Below are 27,834 nucleotides of genomic sequence, written 5' to 3'. Positions count from 1 at the left end.
AATTCCGTAACACAGCATATGGCGATTTATTGAGTTTGAGGAAAATATTTTCTCTAAGAATATTTGTCTGACACAAATACTGTAGTTGAGTTCTGTGTCTCTAATATTCACAAACTATTATAATTTTTATTTTAAAGGATTATTGTGGTCATGAAAATGGCACATTTCGTATTTTAACGGAGAGTGTTCCTTGCTGTGAAGATGGGCTAACGTGCTCAAGAAAAATTATAGTTGCTTTTCAGGTACAGTACTATTTTCTTTATTTTTTCCTCTCACATTGTGAGAAGCCAAATAAAACTGTTATTGTAAATCTGTCTGAATTTACAGGATCAGAATATTGTCTTGCAAGACGGTAAAGTAACAGCAGTCAAATCTACAGAAAGTAAGAAATGTGAACTCAATGCAAATGCATACTCCATACATACTGTTGGCCTGTACTTAATTCTGAAATTTCAAAATGGAATAATCGTGATTTGGGACAAAAATACAAGACTGTCTGTTATTCTGGATCCAAACTGGAATGTATGTATATCGCTAACAAGTGAATAATGGGGAAGCAAAATCATTTCTGTTACTAAAATTAAAGACGGGTATTCATAGGCAGAGTGTAGGAGAATGGCAGGGTCTCTGTTAGAGTAAGAAGCCCTCCACCTTTCTTCAACCTTATTGTGAAATATGAAATGTAATCAAAGATAATAAAATCTGGTTAAAAAGTAAATGCAATAACCTGAGGCATAGTAGCTTAACCGTACTTGGTTACTTGAGATTATCACATGATGTGATTTTCAGGTAGTTGATATATTTTGAATTAAATGTGTTCCTTGGAGTAAATATTTTAAGAAACCAAAGTAGTCTCACGTGTAATTTGAAACTAGCAGACATACCTGTTTTGGTTCTTTAGACATTTTTTCTGCGTGATACTAGATCATTTTGTGACATGGGGTATCTTAAATGGGAGAATAATTTTATCCACAAATTCTGGAATCTTATCCGTGGAAACTGGAATTTTATATAGATTTATGCTCCAATATACATGATATCTATCTGTTCATCTATCATCTATCTGTTTGTCTACCTATCTCAATGTCCCTAGTACAACTAATTTTTAAATTTCCCTTTCTGATCAATACAGGGCAAAGTGTGTGGTCTTTGTGGAAATAACAATGGTGATCTCAAGGATGATTTCACAACAAGATACTCTTCAGTAGCTTCTGGAGCACTGGAATTTGGGAATAGTTGGAAAACAAGCCAAGAATGTTCAGATACAGTGGCTCAGACTTTCCCATGTGATTCAAACCCATACTGTAAAGCCTGGGCTGTGCGGAAATGTGAGATCCTCAGAGACAGCACCTTCAGAGACTGCCACAACAAGGTAGCATTGTTCTGAAAGCAGTGACTTACACAGGGTTTCCTCCCAGAAACTCATGTGCTGTGCTCTGCCTAGGTTGACCCCAGTGCTTACTATGATGCGTGCATTGAAGAAGCCTGTGCATGTGATATGGAGGGGAAGTACCTGGGATTCTGCACTGCCGTGGCTATGTACGCAGAGGCGTGTAGTGCAGTTGGAGTCTGTGTCTCATGGAGAAAACCAAATCTGTGTCGTAAGTGAAGTCCATATGTTGTTGTTCTTTCAAAACGTAATTAGATAGAAGTGTTTTGTTAGACCCTCAGTCTTCCTCTCATATTTTCTATAAAACACATGTTTGTATACCTAGAAACATGTTAATATTTTTGTTTATGATGTGCAAAAATACCTGACTTAAAAAATAAAGCACGTGGCCCAGCGCTTCAAGTTTAATTTTAGTTTAAAAATTTGTATTTTCACAGGGGGAATAATGAATACTGATGGAGAATATTTCTCATTCATACTTAGATGATGAACTGTTTACCTATCTTGGTATATTTACATCTCTTTCAATATTTACCGAATATATTACTTTTGCTTAAAGTGCTCACACATGTTTCCTTGAAAACTTTCATAGAGCCCTATAGAAGATGAACTGAAAATTGAGTATAGACTGAATCTCGATACATATGGAATGCAATAAGTTTAATAGAAATGAGTCAGCTCTTTTCCTTCTAAGTATTATGAGAGAAAATATAAGAAGGTTAAAATAGAACCCTCATTTTATTCAGTTTTTTATGCACAGGATTAGATTATATTGACATCTTTAGTTACTTCATTTAGGAACTGTTATTTACATATTAAAGAGCTTAATTGTCTAGGATTTAGTTTTCCAATTTAAAGCTGAAATTGAAACCATGAATCTAGACTATGACCTAAAATATCTCCAAATGGTAAAATTAATGTTTACTTTTTTAATCTCAAACTAACCTGACTGTGAGATGGCAAAACAAAGTGCTATTTTGAGTTTATATGCCTTCCCCTCTTGTGATCTATTTTGACTTATATGACAGTTTAGACAAAGCCAAAGGAACTTGATAAGACCTGATATACTTTAGATATGTTTATTATTAATATCATCCCAAATCCCTTGTTAAAATGCTTTGGAAAATGAAAGGTGAAAATTGTCATATAATGAATGAAAGTAATTTAATTCAATTACAGCTGTCTACTGTGATTACTACAATGCGCCTGGGGAATGCAGATGGCATTATGAACCTTGTGGCACAGTGACTGCAAAAACATGCAAAGATCAGCTCGTTGGCCAGAAATTTTCTTCACTTTTAGAAGGTAAGACATACTTTAAGAATATCCATAAAGTAGTGCAAATGATATTCATCTTAACTGGAAAGGATTGTTTCTCCCAATTTCATGTCTAACATTTCATAATTTAATGAATAGTTATCTTTATTATGACATTAATGTTTCTACATTAGAAACATTTTCTCTAAACATAAGCTTAGTGGGGGATGGGAGACAGCACTCTGATCCTATTGTCACTCTTTATATCTTTGATTAGACAATGTTGTTTAGTGTGAATGCAGTTTCAGAATGCAACATATAGTACAGTCTTGCTTGAGTAGTATAATTACCGTAATAATTAACTGTATCTCACACTTAAGCAGCATTTTATTCTTAGCATTATATATTTTAGAGAGAAACAAAGAACGGGCAAGAAAACAGGATAACATGAAACTTTTCCAAAAGTCACATCTGTGTTAAATCCTTTGGCGTACTTTTAGCCTATTTTGCTATGACTTCTGTATCCTTACCTACTGTTGCAAAGACAGATATTTGAAACTGGCATTCACATTTCAAGATGTGTATTTACCAGAGCCTGTTTTATGTTACAGCATCACACCCATTATGAAAGTAGCAAATCATTTAAAATTACTTTAAGAATCATTTTAGAAAAAAATAAATCAACCAAATCTGTAAGTTCTTAGTTTGACATTTCACTGCAAGAAGATCTGAACCTTGTTTTATTTATATATTTTCATTATGAGTGTGATGTTGTTTTGCTATTATCTACTTCACTTCATGGCATCATTTAAGTAATTTTACAAATATATAATATACAGTATAATGTGTTTCAGTAGATAGAGATGAACTGTGGGTATTTTTACACACAGGTTGTTATGCTAAGTGCCCAGATAGTGCTCCTTACCTGGATGAGAACACCATGAAATGTGTCAGTTTATCTGAGTGCAGCTGTTTCTATAATGATGTCATACCAGCAGGGGGAGTGATTGAAGATAATTGTGGAAGAACATGGTATATTCTCTACTAACTTTTCAATGAGCAATTTTGACTTTTGCCTTTTCATTTAGGAGAAAAACCAAATATATGTATGAATATATTATGTTAATAATATATATGTTATGTATACATATATATATCTGTAATTTTTGATCCTGCCATTTCTAAATGAGAAGGCCAGCTTTAGCTTCACTTTATATCAGTTATGTTAGTTATTTTTATTTTCAGACAATTCACATGTCAACAAATGGTTTGTGTAATCTTATACTTAATAATGCAGAACACAGGATGGAAAATGTCATTGTGTAGTTTTAGAGGAAAAGAGTTTTAATTCTATAAATGTAAGATTATGTTCACAGGCTTTCAAACAGTTACATGGAAGCAAATTGACAGGGTAATAGTAGGTCACCACGGCCATCAAATAACATCGTGTTTGAAATTGACTATGTAAGAACTACCTTTAAGGGTCACCTGCACACCATTTCTTCAGGTGCCCAGAGCTCCTCAGTGAAACGATTGGGTATAGCAGCACATGGAAAAACAAGCAATTTGAATCAATAGTATTCTTTTGGGGAAACAAATATTTACTTCTATTTGGTTTTGTTTGTTTTCAATCAGACAAGTCATTGTTTTAAATTTGTGAGCTGTATGCAAATAAGAGTCAAATTTTCCAATTCTTTCTTTTTTTCTTTTTAAATTTAACTTTCAGCTACTGTATTGCAGGGCAGTTGGAGTGCAGTGGTAAGTCATTAAATTTTACACTAATTGATTTATGAAAAATCAGAGGAGGGGCTGGGAATCTTTTTTAGACCAATCACCAGAAGGGCAAGGACTTAATGCATTAGGCTGTCCCTCCGAGGACTGGTACAATTCCATCCCAGAGCGATTATCCATGGTCAGTCGTTGTTGGAAACCAGTGCTGCCAAGATATGCTGAACAACTGTCAGATGGGGCCATGGCTGATACTCAGGGGGTGCACCTACTGCATACATGCCCCTGCCTAACTGTAGGTTCTGGGAATTGAGGGAGTGAGGCGTCAGTGAAAACAGTTTAATGAAGGGAAGGAATAGAAGATGAGAATCAATACAGAATGAATTAAATAACTGAAGGATTGTTCGTGAGCGACACATATCTCTCACTGCAACCTCCACCTCCCTGGTTCAAGTGATTCTTCTGCCTCAGCCTCCCGGGTAGCTGGGATTACAGGCACCTGCCACCACACCCGGCTAATTTTTATATTTTTAGTAGAAATGGGGTTTCACCCTGTTGGCCAGGCTGGTCTTGAACTCCTAACCTCAGGTGATCCACCTGCCTTGGCCTCCCAAAAGTGTTGGGATTATGGATGGGCATGAGCCACTGCACCTGGCCACAACACACATCTTAATAATAAATCTCAAAAACCTTCAAAAGAATACGTGAGCTACTCCTTTTTATATTAGGAATTGCAAGAAGTAAAATAAAAAGAGACATGACTTATAGACAAATTGAGTTGTAGAATTTTTTCAAGATATAAAAATTCCTGTCAATAACAGTAATGTATGATTATTTCAGAAACTGCTCCTACCAATTCAACATTTGCAGGTAAAATCATCACTATATTTTAAATGTTGTATTTCTGATTTCTTTGTGTAGCTAATCCTTTATGGTTTCACTTCAATCTATGCCAGTAAAAGGTATGATGGTAAATCTGCTGATATAAAAATTTTAAATTAAACTGAACAGTTACTAGAAATATGTCAGAATATCATTTCATTATATTTCTATTAATTAAGTTAGGAATATGATTAAACATACAATAGGTATTATTAGTTAATATTTATGTTATTAATTCATTAATATTTTAAATGCATATTAGTTAAATATCATCATCCAAAGCTTGATATTTTTAGATAATAATTGAATAAGTGGATGAAGTAGAAGTAAATGTTGCCTTCTGTGAAGTAAATATTTTAAAACCATCATCATGCTGGAGGATGATTTGAAAACAGAAATAAAAAATTATTTCCTTCCTTCCTTCCTTCCTTCCATCCATCCTTCCTTCCTTCCTTCCCTCCTTCCTTCTTTCCTTCCTTCCTTCCTTCTTTCCTTCCTTCCTTCCTTCCTTCTTTCCTCCCTCCCTCCTTCCTTCCTTGCCTGCTTTCTTGCTTCCTGTCTTGCTTTCTTTCTTGTTTTGAGGCAAGGTCTCACTTTGTTGCCCAGGCTGGAGTGCAATGGTGCGATCACAGTGCACTGCAGCCTCTATTGCCTAGGCTCATGTGCTCCTCCCATCTCAACCTCCCGAGTAGCTTGAACCATAGGCATGTGCTGCCATACCTGGCTAATTTTTTATTTTTGTAGAGACATGGTCTTGTTCTGCTGCCCAGGCTAGAGTGCAATGGCATGATCATAGCTCACTGCTTCCAAAGCATTGGGATTATAGGCTTGAACCATCACCCACCCAGAGCATTACAATTATGTTTACTCAGGAGGATGCTGGATGTTAGTTTTGGGACATTTAACTTCTTGGCAATATAAGTACACTTTGAGTTGCTGTAGTACACTTACATATTCCTGCCTTGTGTGATATAAATTGGGATTTTATTTCCTGTTGATTGATACTTGGAGGTGGGTAGTATAAATTAAGAGATAGTACAGAAAATAGGAAACCTTAGGCTTTGACAATTTCTTTAAAATTATGCAGCCTGCTGTAAAATGCTAGTTAAATTTTAGTTAATTTTGGTCACTTATCTGAAGTGAAGTTATCACATGTCAGGGTTCTGAACCACATTCCTTTAAGTTATTATTGGCCCATAAAGAGACCTTATAAAGTTCCTATGGGATTTTGGTTAAGTGATAATAACAGGAAATAGTTATTTTTGGTGGACGTATATAAATATATGGTGTTATTTGTATTGATATAAATAAAAAATTATTTTGTCACTTAACATCTGTACACGTTTCAGAAATTTTAATTTTAGTTTACGACAACTGGTTTCTTGAACTATATTTCCAAGCAAAAATTATTCAATTAATTTATTTTCATAAATATTGTGTTTCCTAAACAGTTTCCACTACAACAGCTACCACCATATTAAGCACCGGAGCAGGTAAATAAGTTAAAAAGTGCTAATTATTTTTATAGCTCCTAAGTGAGCAGCAAAGATAATTTATAGTTCAGGAATCATGGCCCTTTTTTCAAATTTTTCATTCTCCATTTATGTATTTGCTAAAGGCCCATGCCAAGTAGGAGGTCTGTATGTAATTGTATCATTAGTAAAGAACATCTTCCCTTTTCAAAGGTTGTCTGTCCTAAGAACATTCTACATACTACTGATGTGGAGGAAGTGGCTATGTCAGAAAATTCTATGTTAAATTCCTTGAAAGTAATTTACAATTTCTTTTATTAACATCAAGAAAATTTTAACTTTAATTGGATGCTTTATCATTAAAACAGTAGCTAGTGGAGTACAAAAGTATATTGAAATGTGTAAACATCTGATAAGTGTACTTAACTTACATTTAATCATTTATTTGCATTCTGGAGATCTCAAAACATGTTTAAATAGATATGGTTAACCTCATCTTTCAATACCAGTTTAATGTTCATTTCCAAATATTTGTCTTCTTCTTTGCATAGCAGTTACACTGGTTACCGGTGGCCCAAGCACAGGTAAGCTGTCACCTCTAAGCCACACCTTAATCAATGGGGGATTTTTAAAAACACCCAAACCTTCCTTTGCAGTATTATATCTTTGCAATGACATTTTTAGAAGAAATAGACAAAGTTTCTTTTTTAAAAAAGAATTTTTTAGAGAAAGCTTTTGGGGAAAAAAAGCATTATACCAAATGATAAGGTGTTTTGACCTTTTACTCAAGGCCTATAAATTTTAAAACTAATATTTGGGCTTCTATTCACCTATATGATGATTTTTTTGTCTGATACAGTCATTTCAAGTTGATCCATTTTACATATGACCATAGATGTTCTTGGAAGTATAATTTTCCCTGCATATAAAACTTAGTTTTTCCATTGTTTTCTCAAATTCAGCAGCATCCATTCCAGCGATTACAACATCAAGCAGTGAAACAACAGGTAGGTAAATCAGAAAATCCATAAGTGACAAATAAAGTTTTGAATAAAGGTTTGTATCTGAAACCTTGAACAACTTAAATATTGGAATCAACATCAGTTTGATTACACATTAAAAATATTTGGGTTTGAATTTTCCCTCGGACCATCCAAACAGTTTCCCTAGTTTAGTTTGCTATTTTATCTTTCCACCTAAATTTAAAAATTCATTGAGTATGTTTCAGTGTCTTTAATGAAAATGAAAATATGAGAAAAAAAGAATTTGAAAACAATGGCTAACAGACAATTTAGCACTGTGACTCTACACGTTATTGTTGTTTTTAATATATAATAGTCACCTTCTTTTCTTTAAACTAATTAATTATACAATTAAAAAGATGTCAGTTTTGCTCAATTGAAGATTCACATGTGTAATGTATGTCATTTCTTTCTAGAGCCTACGTGTTTGAGAAAATCATCCATAGATTTCTCCCTTCCAACTCTGCGCTATTTTTCACATACTCACTTTTCTATACTTACGGTCTTTACCCCCAACTTAGCACTATTTTTCTTTCTTTGTTATTTATTAATTTATCCAGTCTTAAATGAATACATTCCTTCAAGTCACAGACCATGCTTCGCCATCCTTGTAGTCCCAATTGTACCTAATGGCAAGGTACGGAATAGTTCGCATTCAGTATTTACGGAGTGAATAAACAACTCTTCTTTTTCCCCGTGGAAAATTTAGAACTCAGGTTTAGAATTTTAGCGCAGAATTTCTGGTGAAGGTTAAACTATTTATTAGATATTAGTTATACTGGTAAATCCGACAGTTCATACATTTCACTCATTAGAGCTAATCTTCTATACAAAGATAGAGTGTAAAACCAAGACTATTATTGGATTATAAATTGATATCATAATATAGAATTATGACTATAATTTAAAACATTTTCTAAATCTTAGTATTGTCTGAGTTATTTTTTAATCAATATATTTTATATTAAAGGAGTAAATATATGTATATCTTAAAGCATCAGCCATCAGTGCACAATATTATTAAAAATGCCGAAAACAGCATGCTACTTCCTGTCAAACTTTCTCTTATGTTGGATGCCATTAGCAACACAAAACATTACTGGCTCTTTCAATGTAAATCTCAGAAAGCCTGACACATTTCACAAATGTTCTTCTTCAGTCTGTACTCATAAATTCATTTCCGAAGACCAATAACAATTTCATCCCAATGGTTTTTTGAATTATTTCTTACACACTGCAGAGTAATTTTCTAGCTACATATTACCCTCAGTCGCAAGCAGTGGACTGCATCCCTAATTCTCAGCCTGGTTCTGTTTCTAAGATGATTAATTTGGTTCAGTTACTAAGTTCTCCTTTAGTCAAAGTCATTCATCAGCTACTAAAACTTTTGAATCTTGTGATCATTTAAAGAAATATTTTTTTCCTTGATTTGATGAACTGCATAGATACGCGTGAATCATAAGCAGCTTAGATAACAATTTCATCTATTTCTTCAGTATCATAATGATGATATCTATATCCTATATCACAATACTTACCTAAAACTATTAAAAGTGGTTTGATTTTTCTAGCTTATATATATATATATATATTTTTTTCATTTCAAACACCTAGTTTTGAATGTAATATTCAGTTTTGTCAACCACTTTGTACTGTAGCAAGCAACCTGTCCATGGAAAACAGAAGAACATAAGTAGATTACCCTGACAGGGTTTTTGTGAGCAACTGATTAAGTTTTAGATGTAATATTTTGTCTCATTTACTGTAAAACACTATAAAAATCTTATCAATCATCCTCATGGTAGCATTTTAAAAATTATAAATCAAATGCAGGGTTGAATTATAGGAAAGATTACCTGGGTGATTTTTTCCCTGAATTCATTTGGCATTATTTATGACTTTTGTGCTTCGCCTTACTGAATCCTAATGTTTTATTTAATTTCCCTGAAATTCTGGTAGATATTTCATGCTCTGTAAGTATAATATTAATAATTAACAAAATGCTATGTTAGTATTTCATTGAAAGATATCCTAAAAATGACTTTTATTGAGGATTTACCTCATTCTAGTCATTATATTAAATATTTTTCATTCAGCATCTCATTAAATCTGAATCCTCTGATTGTTATTCTCCACAGTCCTCCTCACCTCATCATTTTATAGGTGAGGAAATGCAAAGAGATTAAGTAACATTTTCAGGGTTATAAGGATCAGGAGGAAAAGGACTTTCTGGCATGATCTAGAGAGAAGTCAGGATTGGTTTTCTTTTCCTTGTTATCCTTGAAAGCCAGAAACCGTAGTCAACATCATTCTAAAATCAGGAGACAAAGAAGTATAAAAATGTCTATTTTTTCCCTCATATTAAAATTTTCCAATTGTGCCACAAAATGTGTGTGTTTCAAATAAAGTTAGTCAAGTAATCCCAATGTACAGAAAACATTGATTATCAAATTATCAAATTAATAATATATTCCCAGCATTTATTAATAATGTATGTGTAGCTTATCTTGTTGCTGGAACAGATTAGGAAGTGCTAATTTTCCAGATAAACTGAAGCATACAAAACTTTAAATTTTAGTTAGATGTATCAAATTTCAATTAAAAATAATGATCAGTGGTAAGAATTAGAGGTAATTCTTAGTTCCTTATCTTTTCTGAGGCTATGACCATATCATACTATACAGATGGGAATTTAGAAATCATTCAAATAATGATTAACTTAGTTTTCCTTTAAATCTGTGACTTGAGGGCTTGGAGCATACCAGTTGGCCATCTTTGTTGATTCAATTAACTGGAAATCATAAATAGTCTACTTTAACTTGTGCTAGGGACTTGGACTGAGTACAAACTATTCAAAATAAAACGTGATATTTCTGAATTTTAACAACTAAGAGATGACATGCCGATTTTCTTATGACCGAGGAATCATGATCATTTATATAAAATGAGGATGGTAATCAGAAGAAACCCAGAAAGTGCTAGATAGGTGTTTACTGATATTTTTATTTTGGAGCTCCAAAGGAAAAAAAGTCACATCTATTATTTTTCGTTTTTCATGTAAGCATAAAACATTTTCCTTTAAGAGATACCAACTTATTTTTTCTTTTTACACTCTTGTTCTTTCTAAATTCATCCAATAAACATTATGCCATTGTGAAATCAAAACAGTTTAAATTGTTTACTTTTGGAATTCTTTTTAAAAGAAATAAAGGTCTTTTGTAGGCAATTGTCTTGCACAAATTGTAGGCTTGAAAGATGCATCCTATTTCTTTTACTGACAATGGTGGCTTAAAAGTGGAATTGACAAATTGTGATGAATCCGTAACTACAAAATGATTTTTGTTTTTAAGTCTTCTAGTGGTAAGCCTCACTTGATCAGTGATGAGAACAATGAATACCACAATTGTTTTATTTTAAAATAAATGTTTGGATATCATCACTAGCAAAGGGTTTTTTGTTTGTTTGTTTCTTTCAAAATATAGTATGCATCAACCAAAGATATTTAAATAGAGATTGAAAAGTAAAAGATTATATTCAGGTGTAATATAGCTAAGAAGGCACTTCATTTCAAATATGTATTGCCTTTCCATGAGCTGTCTATAATAAATGAAAGGATTTGTTTCTTGGACATGGGAACCCATTTCATTTTGGATAATATATTAGTGCTTTTGAGCAGAACCAATATGATAAGTGGGATAAATTAACTTAGTTAAAACTTTCCTACTTTTACTTTTTGCTTTGTCTTAAAATAAATCAATTAAACATAAAAACCTATAATTATTGAACACAAAGGTAAGATTTATTTTAAAAAGAGTCTCAGTGGGGCAGTGGGCTAGGGAGTGCATGTTTTTGCCACTAACTTGTTCTCTGGATAAAGTACTTTTGATCAAGTACTGAATAGAAGACAAGGTATGACTTCATTGTTGAATAGATCTTAACTTTTTTGTTGACGTAAATAGCATAGATGTAAAGGGTAACTTTTGAGGAGTTTAGAAAAACATCACAGAAAACTCTAAAGTGAAAGGGAAGCAATATGCAAACTTTAATTTCTCCACATGCTTTCTGTATCAATTTTCTTTTCCATACAGTGAATGCTTTCAAAGGGCTAAAATACCCTGAGAGATGCCTAACTAACCATTCTAATAAACATGCTATTTTTAGAAGAAAAATTATGCAGATATGGGGCTTTTCCTCTTTAGACTGACTGATCTTGATACAGAGCTAATATTTACTGAGCGCTACTCTACGTATATGGCATATATTATCTGATTTGATACAGAAAATTCCCTGAAGTGATGCCATCATTTCCCCCTATTTACAAATGAGTAAATGGAAACACAAAGAGGTTAAGTTATACATTCAAGGTTACTTGCTAATAAGTTGCAGAGATAATTAAAATTCAGAACATATTTCCTAGACTCCAGTCCTAACGCCCCTGTGTTTCCATGTTTAAAGAAGAGGATAAAGTTGAATTTAATTTAAATCAGTTATTGAAGTAGCAACATGTAATTACAGATTCTGATTTCAAATTGAGACTTACGTTAAAATCATAGGTTGTTTAGTAGGTTTATATTAAAACAAAAAATCCCCTTTTTGAATGAGTATGTATGATACTGACATATAATTTAAAAGTGGGTTTCTGTTACACAACAATATAATCTTTTAAAATGCATATTTGCTCAAAAATTAAAAATCTTAGAATGTTACCACTGTTAAGTTATATATAAATTTTGTTTATACAATGTGCTTATTATAAAATAGCATCAATCATAAAAAAACAGAATCGCATCAGGCAAAGCGAGGTAGATGAGTATAGTAGAATGTGGAATTCGAGAAATAAGAATTTGAATCCCTCCCCTTAAAGTTTGACCCTGTTTTAAGTCCCTCAAGCAGCCTGAGGTTTAAGTGTTCTCATCTGTGAAGTGGGAACTAATAATAATCTCTACATGGAAAGATTTGAGAAAACAGTAAATGTGATAGTGCAGCTTAGTGTAATACATAGTAAGTATTCAGTAAAGGCAACTTTATTATTGGTGAATTTTATAAAGAATAATTAACTAGGTGAATGAGTTTAATACTTTTTCGGTTACTAATCAGAAACATACTGCTTCCTGAATTAAAGCCAATTTTATGAATTTTTGTATTTTTTCAGAATAAGATATTTTGCAAAAGCTATAGACTCTGCAGTACTGAATTTGTTGTTTATAAGGGCAAATGTTATGGATGCTCCTGAAGCTTATCTTTCAGACATGTATTTTAAGTAAAATAAAATTCATTGAAAAAAATGCCAAAATATTTTTTCCTTGTAAAAATTAAAACGCTTCTTAGAAGTAATTTAAAAACTTAGTGGTAGCTAGAAAATTAATTAAAAGACTTTATATTAAGTTTATAACGAGGTGAAACACAAGTGGAGAAAGCCACTTGGAAAAGTTTTTAGGGTGGAGTATCATACTACCATGCAGGCATGCAGAGCTTTTAGTGTTTCGGTAAAGGCAGCTCCTCCTATTACTATTTACGTCTTGTCCACAAAGAAGCTGATGCATATAATTGACAGTATCAAGTACTTCCAGCATGTATGTTCATTTGCAAGTAATGGAAGAATCAGTTGAAACTGTAATGGTTATGGATGTAAAAATTAATGAGAATGGGAATACTGTCTCTATCAGTTTTGGTAATTAAACCCAGAAGAAAAGTGAGTTCTCATGTATTCCTGTCAGCAAAGGCTTATGCCTACTTTTATTGCTGTATCAATAATTTCAGATTACATCTTCTGAAATTCATTCATGGGAAAAAGGAGCTATATCATAGTAGCCTGACTGGTATGCACTCCAATCTGTGCCTAGTTTAGATAATTCTACGACCCTGATTAAAGATCGGTCCTCGAAATGCACGTGAGCATGTTGCCATCTCAGCAACATCAATTATAAGGAAAGGCCTATAAATATGTTCTCCTGTGCATATGGTAAAAATAGTGATGATCATAGTATTCCATGGCGTATTGTGGGGTGGGGGGAGGGGGGAGGGATAGCATTGGGAGATATACCTAATGCTAGATGACGAGTTAGTGGGTGCAGCGCACCAGCATGGCACATGTATACATATGTAACTAACCTGCACAATGTGCACATGTACCCTAAAACTTAAAGTATAATAAAAAAAAAATAATGATGATCTGCGCACTACCACCTATGATGTGCAACTGTGTTCTTGAATCCATGTTAATTAGAGCATATTTATTTAGATGTGTAAATATTGGAGATTTGATTTTATTCCATATGATAATGCTGCTTTTAATTAAATGTAATTGTCTTCAATTTGAAAGTGCTCAAACTGGATCACTGGAATTCCATAAAGTTTAAATCAATACTGGGAAATGGAATCTGCACCAAAATCTTTGGGAATATCAGGGTCTATCTATTCTTCCACATCATTCTAATCTTGATAGTCTCTGTGGATCATGGCATAACAATCTTTCCATGCTATTCTTACAATTAGATCAGCAACATACTTTGATTCAAATGTCCAACTATTGTGCTCATTAGTGATAAAAGATATTAAGATCTGATTTGGTCAGTTGGTGGAGTCTGTGTGATACTGATTTTGAAAATTCTTAACTAAACCTTGTCAGCTCTTGAGAACTGTCACAAAAACTTTTTCTTAAACTACTTACCATACTTATTTAAATATACATTCTGTAAAGTAATTTGGGGAGACAGGATATTTTATTGTTTACTTGATATTGTGTTCTACAATTTCTAGTCTAATTTTTTATATTTCCATTAACAAGATGAATGGGTAATTAAGAAAACTTGAAAAGTGCAAGAGGTGATGTGTTATACACACAGGCAGAATAACATAAAAAGCAGTATAGGTCACAGTCCTGATTACTGGGTGACTTACATTTGAGTCCTAGTTTTGTCACTAACCAGCAGTGTGATCTTGAACAAATCACTCAACTTTTCTGAGCCCCATTCTTTATAAGAAAAATGGGTAAAATATTTTTACTCCATTCATTCATTCAGTCTATGAACAAATACTTATCAAGCTCTTATTATGTGCTAGGCACTCTTATAGGCCTTGGAGATACTAAAGTGAATAAAATCGATGTGGTTTCTGCCTTTATAAAGCCTACAGACTAGTCAGGAATATGGATATCAATTAAGTAATTACAAAAACAAATGGAAACTTACATCAACACAAGAGCTGTGGAGTACCTAAAAGGGCATGGGATGAGAGGGAAGGGATTTAATCCGGTCAAGGAGCTCAGGAAAGACTCAAGAAAAGATGATTGAGTTGAGAACTGACCAATGAAAGCTCAACTAGGAGAAGAGGAGGAAAGAACCATGTTCCAAGTACAGAGAACTGCAAACATCAGGTAGAAAAGATAGAAAGACCAGTGTGGCTGGATAAGGAGTGAGGATCAAATAGATTGTGTGAGAAGTTTGTTTCTCTCCTTCTTTTTATGAAGTTCCAAAACACTATAAAATTGCAAAATGGTATTGTTTACATAAAGTAAGCAATGAATTTCCATGGATTTTTCAATGAAAATTAACACTGAAATAGAGAAAATACCTGACTATTTATTATTTATGAAAACCTCAAATTAATAAAGGCTTATTTTTAAGTGCACAGGCCCTGAATAAACATTTGATGAGTTTTATCACATCCCTGGCAGTGGGCAGGCATTAGGAATACAAAGGTAAAACATGGCCTCTTCCTTCAGGAGTTCACTGATAATCCACAACAGCTGTTTAGGGTAAATTCAAATTTATTTTTATAAACCTGCTATATCAAATCATAAATATAAATTTTAAAAAATATTTCTCCTTTTCCCTCCAAGTCCTTATAGACTAAGTGTTACTCAATATAAAAATATCCAAGCTGCAGACAACCAGAAGCTGAGAAATGTTGAAGAAACCATAAACTGCAAAAATCAGCCTCTGCTTAACAGAGAATTTATTGCCATTGTTGATATACATTCCATTTACTTTGTATTTAGTAGAATTCAGCATATGTGTATGTGTGTGTATGTATACATTGGAAAGTACATCATGTATGTCACTATTTTAAAAATGAAATACAAATTTATTATTAACTCTAAACACTAAATATATTACAAATTACTCTATATTGAAAACTACACGACAGCAGAACAATCTCTCTAGTATTTTTTCCTTGAGGTTGGAAAAATTCACATTTCTGTTTTCCTTTTTAGGAACAACTCTAGGTCCTCTCACCGAACCTTTTACTACAGGTCAGTATATTAATTCCTGGTTTTACATGTTAAATAAAAATATCCAACAGTATAAATTATTAGTCACTTTGGGTTTTAAGAAAGAATTTATAGGACAGTTTGGCTTTAGAAAAAATATTTCAAACAAGTAGTTTACTAGGTTTTTACCACTGGTTTTAAATTTTTCTTAAAAACCTTGAATTTTACTTGTTTTCGATCAGTTTATATTGACTGGCTATAGAAACATGGTTTCTAGTTTGATTTTCTTCTTTATCATTAACTATTAACATAGCATCTGCAACAGTAGTAAATATCTTTAATTTTTTAAAAGAATATGGGTTGCACATCTAATAACATATGTTACTCTCTTAGCTGTTCTAAGCCTAAAAGTAGCAATTAACTATTTCATGATAGTGTTTCTTTATTGTTATTATAAGTGCCAGGCAACAGTGATTAGGGCATAAGGATCTGCTTATTTTATTTTATTTTTAAATTTTAAAAATTATTTTCAAAAATGTGGTTACATAGTAGATATATACATATATAGCATACACGAGATATTTTGATACAGGCATGTCATGTGAAATAAGCACATCATGGAGAATGGGGTATCCATCCCCTCAAGCATTTACCCTTTGTGTTCTAAATAGTCCGATTATTTTCCTTATTTTAAAATATATAATTATTATTGGCTATAGTCACCTTATTGTGCTATCAAATAGTAGGTCTTATTCATTCTTTTAATTTTTTTATACCCATTAACCATCCCCACCTCTCCCCCACCCCTCACTACCCTTCCTAGCTCTAGTAACCATCCTTCTACATTCTGTGTTCATGAGTTCAATGGATTTGATTTTTCTAGATCCCACAAAGTAAGAACATGTGATGTTTGTCTTTCTGTGCCTGGTTTATTTCACTTAACATAATGATCTCCCATTCCATCCATGTTGTTGCAAATGACTGAATCCCATTCTTTTTTATGGCTGAATAGTACTCCATTTCATATATTGTTTATCCAGTCATCTGTTGCTGGACACTTAGGTTGCTTCTAGATCTTAACTATTGTAAACAGTGCTGTCACAAATATAAGAGTGCAGATATGTCTTTGGTACACTGATTTTCTTTCTTTTGGGTATATGCTCAGCAGTGGGATTGCTGGATCATATGGTAGCTCAATATTTAGTTTTTGGAGGAACCTCCAAACTGTTCTCCACAGTGGCTGTAGGTTCTGCTTATTTTAAAACAGTTATTTAGAAAAATGTATGAAGACCTAGTATGACTCAGTTCAAGATGCAGAAAGCTATATTTGTAAAAAAGAAAAAAAGGCAATGATATTAAAAGAAATTCTTAGGGAACCCTAGGCAGAAAGTCACTGGCTTTACTGATTCTATTTTCTATAGTAAAATTGATTAAACAGTTAACTCACTCCATGGTAATAAAGTCCTAATAGACTTCAGATGAGAAGTTAATTTTATGTTTTTCTCAGGCATTAGTGAAACTTCAGTTCCCATCATCTCAACATCTGGAAACACAAGCATGACAGGAGTAGTGAGCCCCACCGTCACTGGTGCTTCAGGCATGGCAGGTAAATTAAATTCAGAACAAAGTATACCAGCCTCAGCTAAGCAACTCATTTTAGGAGATGCTACTCAGGACAATATTTTGCAAAATAAAAGTATTAGAGTTAGGTGATTATTCCTTATATGTAATTGAAATGTCATATCTTTAGTCTTTTCACAAGTTGCTTCCTTAAAGTATATCATGTTACAATTATATGTGATCATGACCTCGATAGTTGTTGGCACATATGCATTTTTTTTTTTTTTTTAGCCAGATGTTTGTTTTTTCTTTACATTTATCAGGGACAACTGGAGTGTTACCAGGTATAACCACAGGAGCTGAACATGGAAATTTAAGTGACTTCAGAACAGATGAGACAAATAAATGAGTCAAACACTATCTCTTCCATAGCCTATTTCTACTAGGAATCCTCTGTTTCAACTTGGCAACAAATTTACCCTGAGTACAACATTATATAACAGGGCCAAATGTCAGAGCTATTGAAGTCAGCTAAATGGCCATGGAGAAAAATTCAATGATTAATATTTAATAAAATACTAATGATATGTTTCTGTGGCACAGGAAGATTTCTGAATTGTCTTCAAATATGTAGTATGTAATTTAGTCAACAATTACACCACGGTAGTTATCTGTTGTTATTCGCAGTAGGTGAGAAAATAATAAAAGGTCTCCAAGCTGGAAGAGGCAGGTTTAGAACACAGAATCCTGTCTGGTGTGGAATAGCTAGCTCCACAGCTCTGTGTGTGTATAAAAACCTAGATCCAACAAAAGCCAATGAGGATATGCTTGCCGTACACATCATTGACTGAATTTTAACTACTGTTGGTTTCATGAATAAAATATTATTGGTTTCCTTAAGCAGAGGTAATTTGGATAGAAAACAAAAAAGCCAAAATTCGCCCCTGTCCACCATGCAATCAGCTACTAATTTTAAGTATCTCTTAAGTTTCTTCTCTGCATGAATTTGCCTCTGCTTTTGTTCAGATGTTATTTTCAACCTAGCCTCCACCTTGCTCACCTTCCTCCAACACAATGGTGTTTAAAGTGTGGTTTCTGGACCAGCAGCATCAGCATCTTCCGGGAATTCGTTAGAAATGAAAATATCTGGGCCCACCTGCCTAAAATCAGAAGCTATTGGAGTGGAGCCCAGCAAACACTCTACTAACAAGCCCATGCAACAGATGCTCATCAAAGTGGAAAACTACTGCTCTAACATTTCCACTCCTTCCTCGCTTCCCTCCCAATCTATGCTGCCGTCAATACCATGGCAGAATGGACTTCCAAAATCTCAACTATCATCACGTCACTCCACTACTTACAATTCTTCAATTGTTCTGATTGCTTTTAATATAAATCAAAACTTCTTTACATACATACGTGGGTTAAAAGCCATTTCTTTAGTGTATACATGGAACTATTTCTCTTTATGCACTTGCTAACTAATCCATGGCCTAATTTTATGTTTTCTACATTTACTTTCCCTTAGCAATTTTCTTGATTTAAATGTTATAACTAAAACACTTTTTGGAATAAGATATAGTTTACATAACAATTAATGGTTTAAAGGATATAATCAATGTACACTAGCACAAATTAAGAAACTGGTTCATTCCAATTAGGTCAGTAAACTTAAATTTTAGAGTGATGACCATTTGTTTACATTTCTTAACACCTGCATCAAAATTACTTGGATAATAATGATAAGTCAATCAGCTATCTCTTTTGGTTATGAGGCAGTATGTATAAGGATTTTGAGCAGGGTTACTCGAAGTTTGGTTGACAGATGAATACAAGCCAGACTGTTACCAGTTTTTGATGTAATAAGAACTGAAACAGAGACTAAGCATTTAAAAACATAGCAATTTTACAGGATGATTTTTGTCTATTAAATAAAGACTTGTGTTTCATATGGTTTTACTTTTAAAAATTTCATTTCTCTATTTTATGGCCTTTTTCAAAGTATCCATCTAGCACACATTGGAAATTTTACGAAATTGATCTTTTGCTACAGATTGTTTGAGAAGCACAGGTTAGAGTATTAACTGTAGGTAGACTGCTTGAATTTGGCTCCTGGATCTGCTGTCAACCAAGTTGGTGACCTGGAGCAAATCATTTAATCACATCTAATAAATAAGAATAATATTGTGACTTGTTTCAGAGGAATCTTATAAGAGTAAATGAGTTGGTTTATGTGTAGGGCATTTTTTTTTTTTTTTTTGAGATGGAGTTTCATTCTCGTTGCCCAGGCTGGAGTGTAGTGGTGTGATCTCGGCTTACTGCAACCTCTGCCTCCCGGGTTCAAGCGATTTTCCTGCTTCAGCCTCCCGAGTACAGGCACCTGCCACCAGGCCCGGTTAATTTTTGTATTTTTAGTAGAGACAGGGTTTCGCCATGTTCGCCAGGCTGGTCTTGAACTCCTGACCTGAGGTGAGCCACCCACCTCTGCCTCCAAAAGTGCTGGCATTACAGGTGTGAGCCACTGCGCCCAGCTAGGGAATTTTAAAAAATATATATATTTTTAAAATCAAAAGTAACCAGAGGCCCTCCTGCCCTAACAAGGAGAGGAGAGGAGGGCAACACACCCAGGGGACCAAGCAAAGGAGCTACAACCCCAGGACAATCACGCAAGTCAGGACACGTGCTTTAGATCTTGTTAAATGGGTGTGGTCAAAACATGCTTTAGCGCCTGATAAATGGGCATAAGCAAAACATGTAAGCTGCTCAAGAAACTTGAAATTTGACTTGAATCTCCCAGTCTCTTCCTTCAGAAGTACCATATGTTGAAATTACTGCTACTGTGTTTGTCAGGTACGACTGGAGGATCCATGGGCGCAACCACAGGAGCAGGCAGGGGAAGCACTCCTGGAGCGTCAGGCACTGGGGCCACCAGCCCTGGAAACCCAGCAGGCAAGACAGAGACCCTTTTGGGGGCTGTGATTGGGGTCTAACACAAGCTTTGCCAAGACCCCAGAATACGATAATGAGATTAAGTAAAGAAAACCAAGGACGATATTTTAGGAAAACGACATGAAACTGTGAATATCCTGAAAGAATTTTTTTTGCTAACTATCCATATACATTAAGCACCATTATTCTTCCAAGTAGGAACAACTAGAGGAGTGGATGCAGCCACCACTGGAGCTGCTAGTGAAAATACATCTGAGAGAGCAGGTACTGGAAGAGCAAAATCATCATGATGCTGTCCTATAGACACGTGAGCTTTCTGCTCAAAATTTAGTCAGAAACAAGGTTTCTTGGGGAATCCAAACATTATGTAAGGCTGTGTGTCCAGAAGATCAGAACTATACCAACAAGTATATGCTGTATATCTAATACCGTGATAGATTCTCTGTGGGATACAGGAAAAGAATAGGGACATACATTTGTTCTCACTCTACTTTACTTTGGAGAGGAAGGAATAAATATTCCTACAGATGTAGATGATAAAGACTAAGAAAGGCAGGAGTTAATCAAACAAATAAAAGATGCATGCTGGAGCATAAGGCAATTCTAGTAAGAAGAGACACGATAATTCAATGCTGAACTACTCAATGTTGAACAATGAATTATCTGCATGATTACTATATTTTACGAAGAAAGACTCCTTTATTATAATCAGTACAATATCAGAGTTTCCTGATTTATCTGATTTACCTTGAACACGAACTTATGATATTTATGAGATAGATTCATTTTTTAAAGGAAAAAAATATATATTTTAGGTCACTTTTATAAGGATTTAACTTTCTTAGCAGACATTGTTTTTTTCCATGATAAAAAATTAGGCACACCGAGGGTATCTGGAGCAACCCCTGCAGTCGGAGGTGGCAGTACCCCTGGAGAAGCAGGCCCTGGAGCCACAGTTTCTGGTAAGATCGACCAGGCTGGACATAATGTCTCAGAAGCTCCCAACCATACCTCCTATTCTAAGTGATGCTCTGTAAATTCAGGCTAGAACTAGTATTAGAATGCAGGGCTGAGGAAAGTTGGAGGGATAGTTTCTTTCACTTCCTTTTTCTGGAAACTTCCAAGTAGTCATAGTAGCAGAAGTAATAACATGCATACCTGCTCCTGTCTTGGTTTCAGGAAGTACAGGAGTTTCTGCAGGCTCCACCACTGCCAGCCCTGGAGCCTCAGCCACAACCTCTGAAAGCAGCAAATCAGGTAAGTAAAAGGGAAAAGTCAGTGAGTGCGCAGGAGTAAAATGGAGCATGTGGATCTGCCCACATTTTCCTTATTTAGCAGCACTGTAAAGAATGAGAAGAACTGGAGTTAGGAAGCCCAGTTACTGACCACAGGTATTGCAGGTAGTAATTGGCCATGCAGACTCAGACAGAGGTTCCTGTGCTGGAACTTCTGAGTCTGTGAGTCTGGAGTGGGGCTAGGGTCATAGTTTGCAATCCTAACTACAAATTAGAATCAACTAGAGAAATGTTTGAAAATACATATTGAAGAATCCTTCACAGACTAATTGAATCTGTCCCTGGAAGAAGGGACCAGGCATTAAATATTTTTTAAAAGCCTCATGGGTCCCACATGCAACCTGGGTTGAGAACCACTAGGTTCAAATATCTGAATATTGAACAAGTAAATAATAAAACAAGCTTATTTACAAGGAATAAGTTAATAAGCACTCTGAGGGATGCCAACAATCATATACGATTCTTATGGTCAATTTTTGGAAAGAATGAGCCATTTCTGGAAATGAAGAAGTGTAAACAAAAGGTATTTTGAAAGCAGAGAGTAGCACCCTATGTTCTGCTAAATCAAAGATCATGATACATATTTATTGTCTATTTTGAAAGGAACTACTGGACCCTCAGTGGGTGGAAAAACTGGAGCCACAAGCAGTGAAGCGACATCATATGAAGGCATGTCAGGTGAGTAGAGGATGTCATTCCGAGGCTGTGGCTTTTGGTGAAAAGGACAATATTTCATCAGACCTCTGCAAATTTCACTAAGTATAAATGCCACCCAACAAAAAAAAGAATGGTATATAACTTATTAACATTTTCAAGAAAAGTTTTAATTTATGCTTTCTCTAAATATTTCCTTCAAAACTACTATGGCACTGGGTTGTCACGATAATGTATATGCTCTCCCAATACTGTGTTTGTCAGGTGTAACAGGACAGTCTCTTGGATCTACTGCTGGATCTGACAGTGAAATCACAGCTAAAACATCTTTCACTGGTTCCAGTCCACCTGGGAAACTCACCAGGCCAAGCCCGGGCTCACCTGGTCACTTTAGTGGTGGTGAGTCACAAACCTAGTTGGAACTTCAAATTCTTATAAGTTTAAGTGAATTTAGAAGGGATGTAATTTTACAACAAATGATCATGGATAGTTTAAGTAGACCACCTACCTCTTTAAAGAAACCCTGAAATTTGTTCAAAGAGTTACTTCACTGTAACCATTTATGTAGACTAGGCTTGCCAGAGAAAATATAGGATACCAGTTAATTTGAATTTCACACAAATCAGGAACAATTCTTTTAGAATGAGTATATCCCATGCAATAATCAAAACACAGTGTTTATTGTTTGTCTGGGATTCATATTTAACTGGGCGCCCTGTATTTTTATTTCATGATTTTGAAAACTCTGATGCAGACTGAGCACTGTTGCTCTTTTCAATTAGGAACAACTGAAGGGGGAAATGTAGCCACCACTGGAGCTGCTGGTGAAAACACTTCTGGAGCATCGGGTATGGAAAGAGCATAGTCAGAATAAATCTAGACAGTAGAAGTGTAATTTTTTTAGTTAAAATTTTGTCAGAGACAAGTTTTCCTGGGGAATTTAATTATTATTATTTGTGTAATGTCAAAACTTCAGAAGATCAGAAATAAATCAAGAAATATTTGTTGTGTGTTCAGTATTATCCTGGGGGATACAGACAACATAAAAGAGGAGTAGAGTAAGGTATTTGTTCTCATAGAACTTCATTTCTGAGCAAAAGAAATTAATATTTATAATACACACAAAAGCAAAACCATGCAAGGCAAAAGATAATCAAGTGGAGGAATTGTTCAATGACACGCATTGGAGTAAGACTTGAGAGGCAATTCTAGTAAAGTGACTGATTAATTTGATTAAAACAACAGAATTATTCTATTTTGAAAAGAATGTATTATAATCAGTGCACTACAAGCTATGTCTGTATGCCCCAACTTGAACAAAAACTCAAAATACAAGGAAGCTGAGTGAAATTTTAAGAATCTATCCAACTGCAAGGGAATAAAAAGTAGTTATTCAGGTTTTGAGGAAGGAGGATTAAAAACAAAATGTTCTTCGAATCCAGAACCCCCTGCACAAAGGTAGTACAGAATAAAATATACGTTTATTATTGAATAAGCATTAAAACAGAATATGATGCACATCAGAGGCAGTCTGTTAAGAGACTGCAAAGTCAGAGAGATATTTCACTCTTTTATATTATATAGCCAAGCAGATATGACCTACTACACACATGTTCTCAATATAAATGATTATGGTCTTCAAGTAGAAGGACTTGAGAGCACCATTTATTACACATAGTTCACCCTAAATTCGTCTCTGGAAATGAAGCAAGTGAGTAAGCTGAATCTGTGAAGAACCTTCCTTAACCTAATTTCTTACATATTGTATCTCTGTTGTAAATATCTGATGACCTGGTTAAATATTCAAACACACCAAAAATCCTTTTATCACAAGCAGAATGTAGTTTATTTAGTCATAGTATCAACCTGATCCTTAATTTACGCTGACACTAGTAGAATCGAATAGGATTTAAGCTCAAGAAACCAATGGAAAAATTAAAAAAAAACAAAAAACAAAAAAAACCAGGAAAATAGTGGCTGCATAAATTAGAGTCTATAGATACCTCTTTCTTCAAATCATAAAGATCAAAACAGAGCCCACACCTACGGTGTGTAGAGGAGACAGAGAAGAGCCAGACTCCAAAAACTGGGAACGATGGCTCTGAGGCTCACCATAGGGCTGAAATATAGGTAAGGGCATCACAGAAAATAGAGAAGTATAGAGAGGTCCTAATAGTGGTAGAATACCATGATTCTAGTGGTTCAATCAACTAGAGTTGAGCCTCAGAAGGAAAGCCCCGCAACTTGAGTGGAAAATGCTGAGAGAAAATCTGGGACCTGGCAGGTCAGAGAGCCCTCATGAATGGAGTTGAAAGAGTACTGGAGAATGCATGGAAGTCTTTGGACAGGGGAGCAACCCTTGGAGCCTGGGTGCCAAAGGAAAAAAATAAGTATGGAAAAATAAGGGTCTCAATAAAACAAGATAATAATGAAAGCATCAGAAGACAGACAAGGAAGAAGTGCCACTTATAAACGAAGCTCCCTCACTGTAAGAACATAAGAGGGGAGCCCTTTATCTGAGAAATCTGGGAAGTGTACTGAAGCCTCCCTGCTGCCCCCTGCATAGAATCTCCCGCTATTACTGGCCCACAAAACAGTAATAATAATAATAATAATAATAAAGAAATTCCAGTATCGATACACAGCTATTCCTTTATATACATTTTCAAAAACTTTGCAGCAATAGCAAGCAAATTCTAAAGATCTAGTCATGAAGCAAAAGAATACAAAAACATAACATTAACGTAAAATAACTAAGGAAACAACTGCAGCTACAAAGATACATCAAAATTACAGATTAAAAATTAAGGCTGAAAATAGATAAACAGCAGGAATGTTAAATTGGAATTGGTGAAAACCCAGGAGAAAATTGAAGAAAAATAAAAATTATCTCAAAAGACCAAATAGCAAGGTGTTCCATTGAGAATAAATAAAACTAAAAATACAGCAAGGATATTAGAGGATAGAACTGAGAAGAGGTAAACCCTACCCCTGAAATATTGCAGACACTTTCAGAAAAGGTATAATGGGCTAGAGAATGATATAGTTTTAGGAAACAAACAAAAGTATCCAAGATATATTATTGCCGTATCTGGAGAAGAAAAAGCAATGAAACAGAACTAATATTTAAAATTATAAATAAGGAAAAACATTCTGAATTTAGAAAAAAACCCCTAAATATGTAGTGAAATAACCTATCATATACCTGGAAGAATTAATCCTGAAGAGTCAATTATGGAAAGTATTCTGAAAAACAATTGGACTTGCTTTACTCATAGATAACAGGTAGTAAGTAGTCAAGCGAATTATTTAAATCTCATGAGCTAAGTACAAGAAGCTTCAGTTTACAAAAAAGGAAAAATGAGCATTCAGGAAGAAACTAATGCTTGATTATTTTTATTAATACTGATTTTTAGTGACTTTTTCAAAATTAAGGCATATTTTAATGTAATTCATAATATTAATAGTAGATCTAAGGGAAACAAAACGACCCACAGAGGCTAAAAAGGTATTTGATAAACATTGAATAATCATTTCTGATGGGAAAAAAAGACCACTCAAAATAATAGGAATGAATGGATACTTCCTTAAAACAGGGCCAGACTTCGTGGCTCACACCTGTAAGCACTTTGGGAGGCCGAGGCAGGCGGATCACTTGAGGTCAGGAGTTTGAGACCAGCCTGGCCAACATGGCAAAACCCCGTCTCTACTAAAAATACGAAAATTAGTTGGGCATGGTGGCGGGTGCCTGTAATCCCAGCTACTCGGGAGGCTGAGGCAGGAGAATTGCTTGAACCTGGGAGGCGGAGGTTACAGTGAGCAGAGATCGCACCACTGCACTCCAACCTGGGCAACAGAGTGAGATTCCATCTCACAAAAATAAAAATAAATAAATAAATATAAAGTACATATACCTCAGCCACACGTGTAGCATCTTAATAAGGAATTTCTAAACCTATTCCACTAACTTCAGGAACAAGGTAAGGAGATATGCAATCATACTATTATTTAACAGTTTCTGGAGTTATTAATAAATTGGATTATATAGCAATTGATGGCATAGAATTTGAAGTAGAAAATATTAAAGTATTTCTATTTACAGATGATATAATAGTGTACCTGCAGAACTGTAGAGTATCAATGGAAAAACTATAAGCAGTAAGATAATTTAATAAGGTACCGAGATACAAGATTAATCTATAAAAATTAAGTCTTCATAAATACAAATAATAACAAGTTAAAATATATATTTGAAGAGAAAACTCCAATTTATGCAAACAACAAATCAGATAAATTACCTTGGAATAATCCGAACAAGATAAAACTTACATGAAGAAAATTTTAAAACTCTCCTTAAAGACACAAAAACATTTTTGACCAAATGGGAAGGCAATCCATATCAGCGTGCCCAAGACCCCTTCAAGTTTTGGGACTTGCTAGAAGGACTCACAAGACTCAATATAGAATCATACTTGTGGCTATGATTTATTGCACAAAAGGATGCCAAGCAAAATCAGCAAAGGGAAAAAGTGCATAGAGCAAATCAAAAACTAGAATAATATATAATAATAAGATGTGAATTGAATTACAGAGAAAAAGAACTATAAGTGATTCTTAAACCTCTGAGAAAATGATCAACTTCACACAAGAAAAATGCAAATCAAAACTACACTGAGATACCATTTCTCACTTTTTAGATTGGCAGAAATCCAAAAGTGTGACAACAGCCCTGTTGACAGTTCTGGAAAGAAACAGGTGGTGCTCTGCGCATTGCTAGTGGGAGCACAAAATGTTACAGCCCGGAGGAGGAGAACTTGGCAAAATCTAACAGAATTACAGACTCGTTTATCCTTTGACCCAGAAATCCCGCTTTTAGTGCTCCTGAAGCTAGACAACCAAAGTATAAAATAACATATGTATAAGCTTTTCATACCGGCATTTTTTTTTATAGAAAGAGCCTGGAAACAACTCGTTAAAGACACATTGAATAAAAGATGACAAAAAACAGCACTAGACCATCCTAATAGAAGAGTGAGAAAGATCTCTATGGACTGATCTAGTTATTTCCAGAATTTATTGCAAAGGAAAAAAATAAATCAGAATTGTATATACCATTTATACCTTTATGAAAAAAGAGAGATGTGTGTATGTGTGTGTACATATATGTATATATGTTTTGTAAGGCTATGAATTATATATACATATGCAAATATGTACACAAAAAACACAGAAGATAAACTAAAAACTAGTGAAAATCATTACTTATAGGAAACAAATCAGAACAGCAGAATTTTCAGTTCTCTGAGTATTCTTTTAAATATAATTTTGGCTTTCAAAAAGGAAAATGTCGTAAGTATTTTTAAAAACACAATTAAATCAAAATAAAAAAAGCAAACCCTAAAACTGAAAACCA

General features: G+C 34.3%; 1 protein-coding gene across 1 annotated transcript in view; it reads left to right on the top strand.

Moving 5' to 3' along the window:
- Positions 1 to 27,834, top strand: part of MUC19 (mucin 19, oligomeric) — a 181,107-nt gene that overhangs the window by 47,452 nt on the left and 105,821 nt on the right. The window contains exons 32-50 of the mRNA XM_055358896.2: positions 138 to 242; positions 328 to 522; positions 1,133 to 1,372; positions 1,445 to 1,601; positions 2,570 to 2,695; positions 3,538 to 3,679; positions 4,374 to 4,405; positions 5,216 to 5,245; positions 6,709 to 6,750; positions 7,281 to 7,313; positions 7,692 to 7,736; positions 15,967 to 16,005; positions 17,471 to 17,569; positions 20,671 to 20,736; positions 21,351 to 21,434; positions 21,652 to 21,729; positions 22,371 to 22,445; positions 22,686 to 22,820; positions 23,204 to 23,269. Coding sequence (XP_055214871.1) covers positions 138 to 242; positions 328 to 522; positions 1,133 to 1,372; positions 1,445 to 1,601; positions 2,570 to 2,695; positions 3,538 to 3,679; positions 4,374 to 4,405; positions 5,216 to 5,245; positions 6,709 to 6,750; positions 7,281 to 7,313; positions 7,692 to 7,736; positions 15,967 to 16,005; positions 17,471 to 17,569; positions 20,671 to 20,736; positions 21,351 to 21,434; positions 21,652 to 21,729; positions 22,371 to 22,445; positions 22,686 to 22,820; positions 23,204 to 23,269 — 1,789 coding nt within the window. The remainder of the gene's footprint in view (positions 1 to 137; positions 243 to 327; positions 523 to 1,132; positions 1,373 to 1,444; positions 1,602 to 2,569; positions 2,696 to 3,537; positions 3,680 to 4,373; positions 4,406 to 5,215; positions 5,246 to 6,708; positions 6,751 to 7,280; positions 7,314 to 7,691; positions 7,737 to 15,966; positions 16,006 to 17,470; positions 17,570 to 20,670; positions 20,737 to 21,350; positions 21,435 to 21,651; positions 21,730 to 22,370; positions 22,446 to 22,685; positions 22,821 to 23,203; positions 23,270 to 27,834) is intronic.

Source organism: Gorilla gorilla, chromosome 10 (assembly GCF_029281585.2).
Source record: "Gorilla gorilla gorilla isolate KB3781 chromosome 10, NHGRI_mGorGor1-v2.1_pri, whole genome shotgun sequence".
Lineage (NCBI taxonomy): Eukaryota > Metazoa > Chordata > Mammalia > Primates > Hominidae > Gorilla > Gorilla gorilla.
The sequence above is the reverse complement of the archived record's forward strand: the minus strand, read 5'-3'. Positions and strand labels throughout refer to the sequence as shown.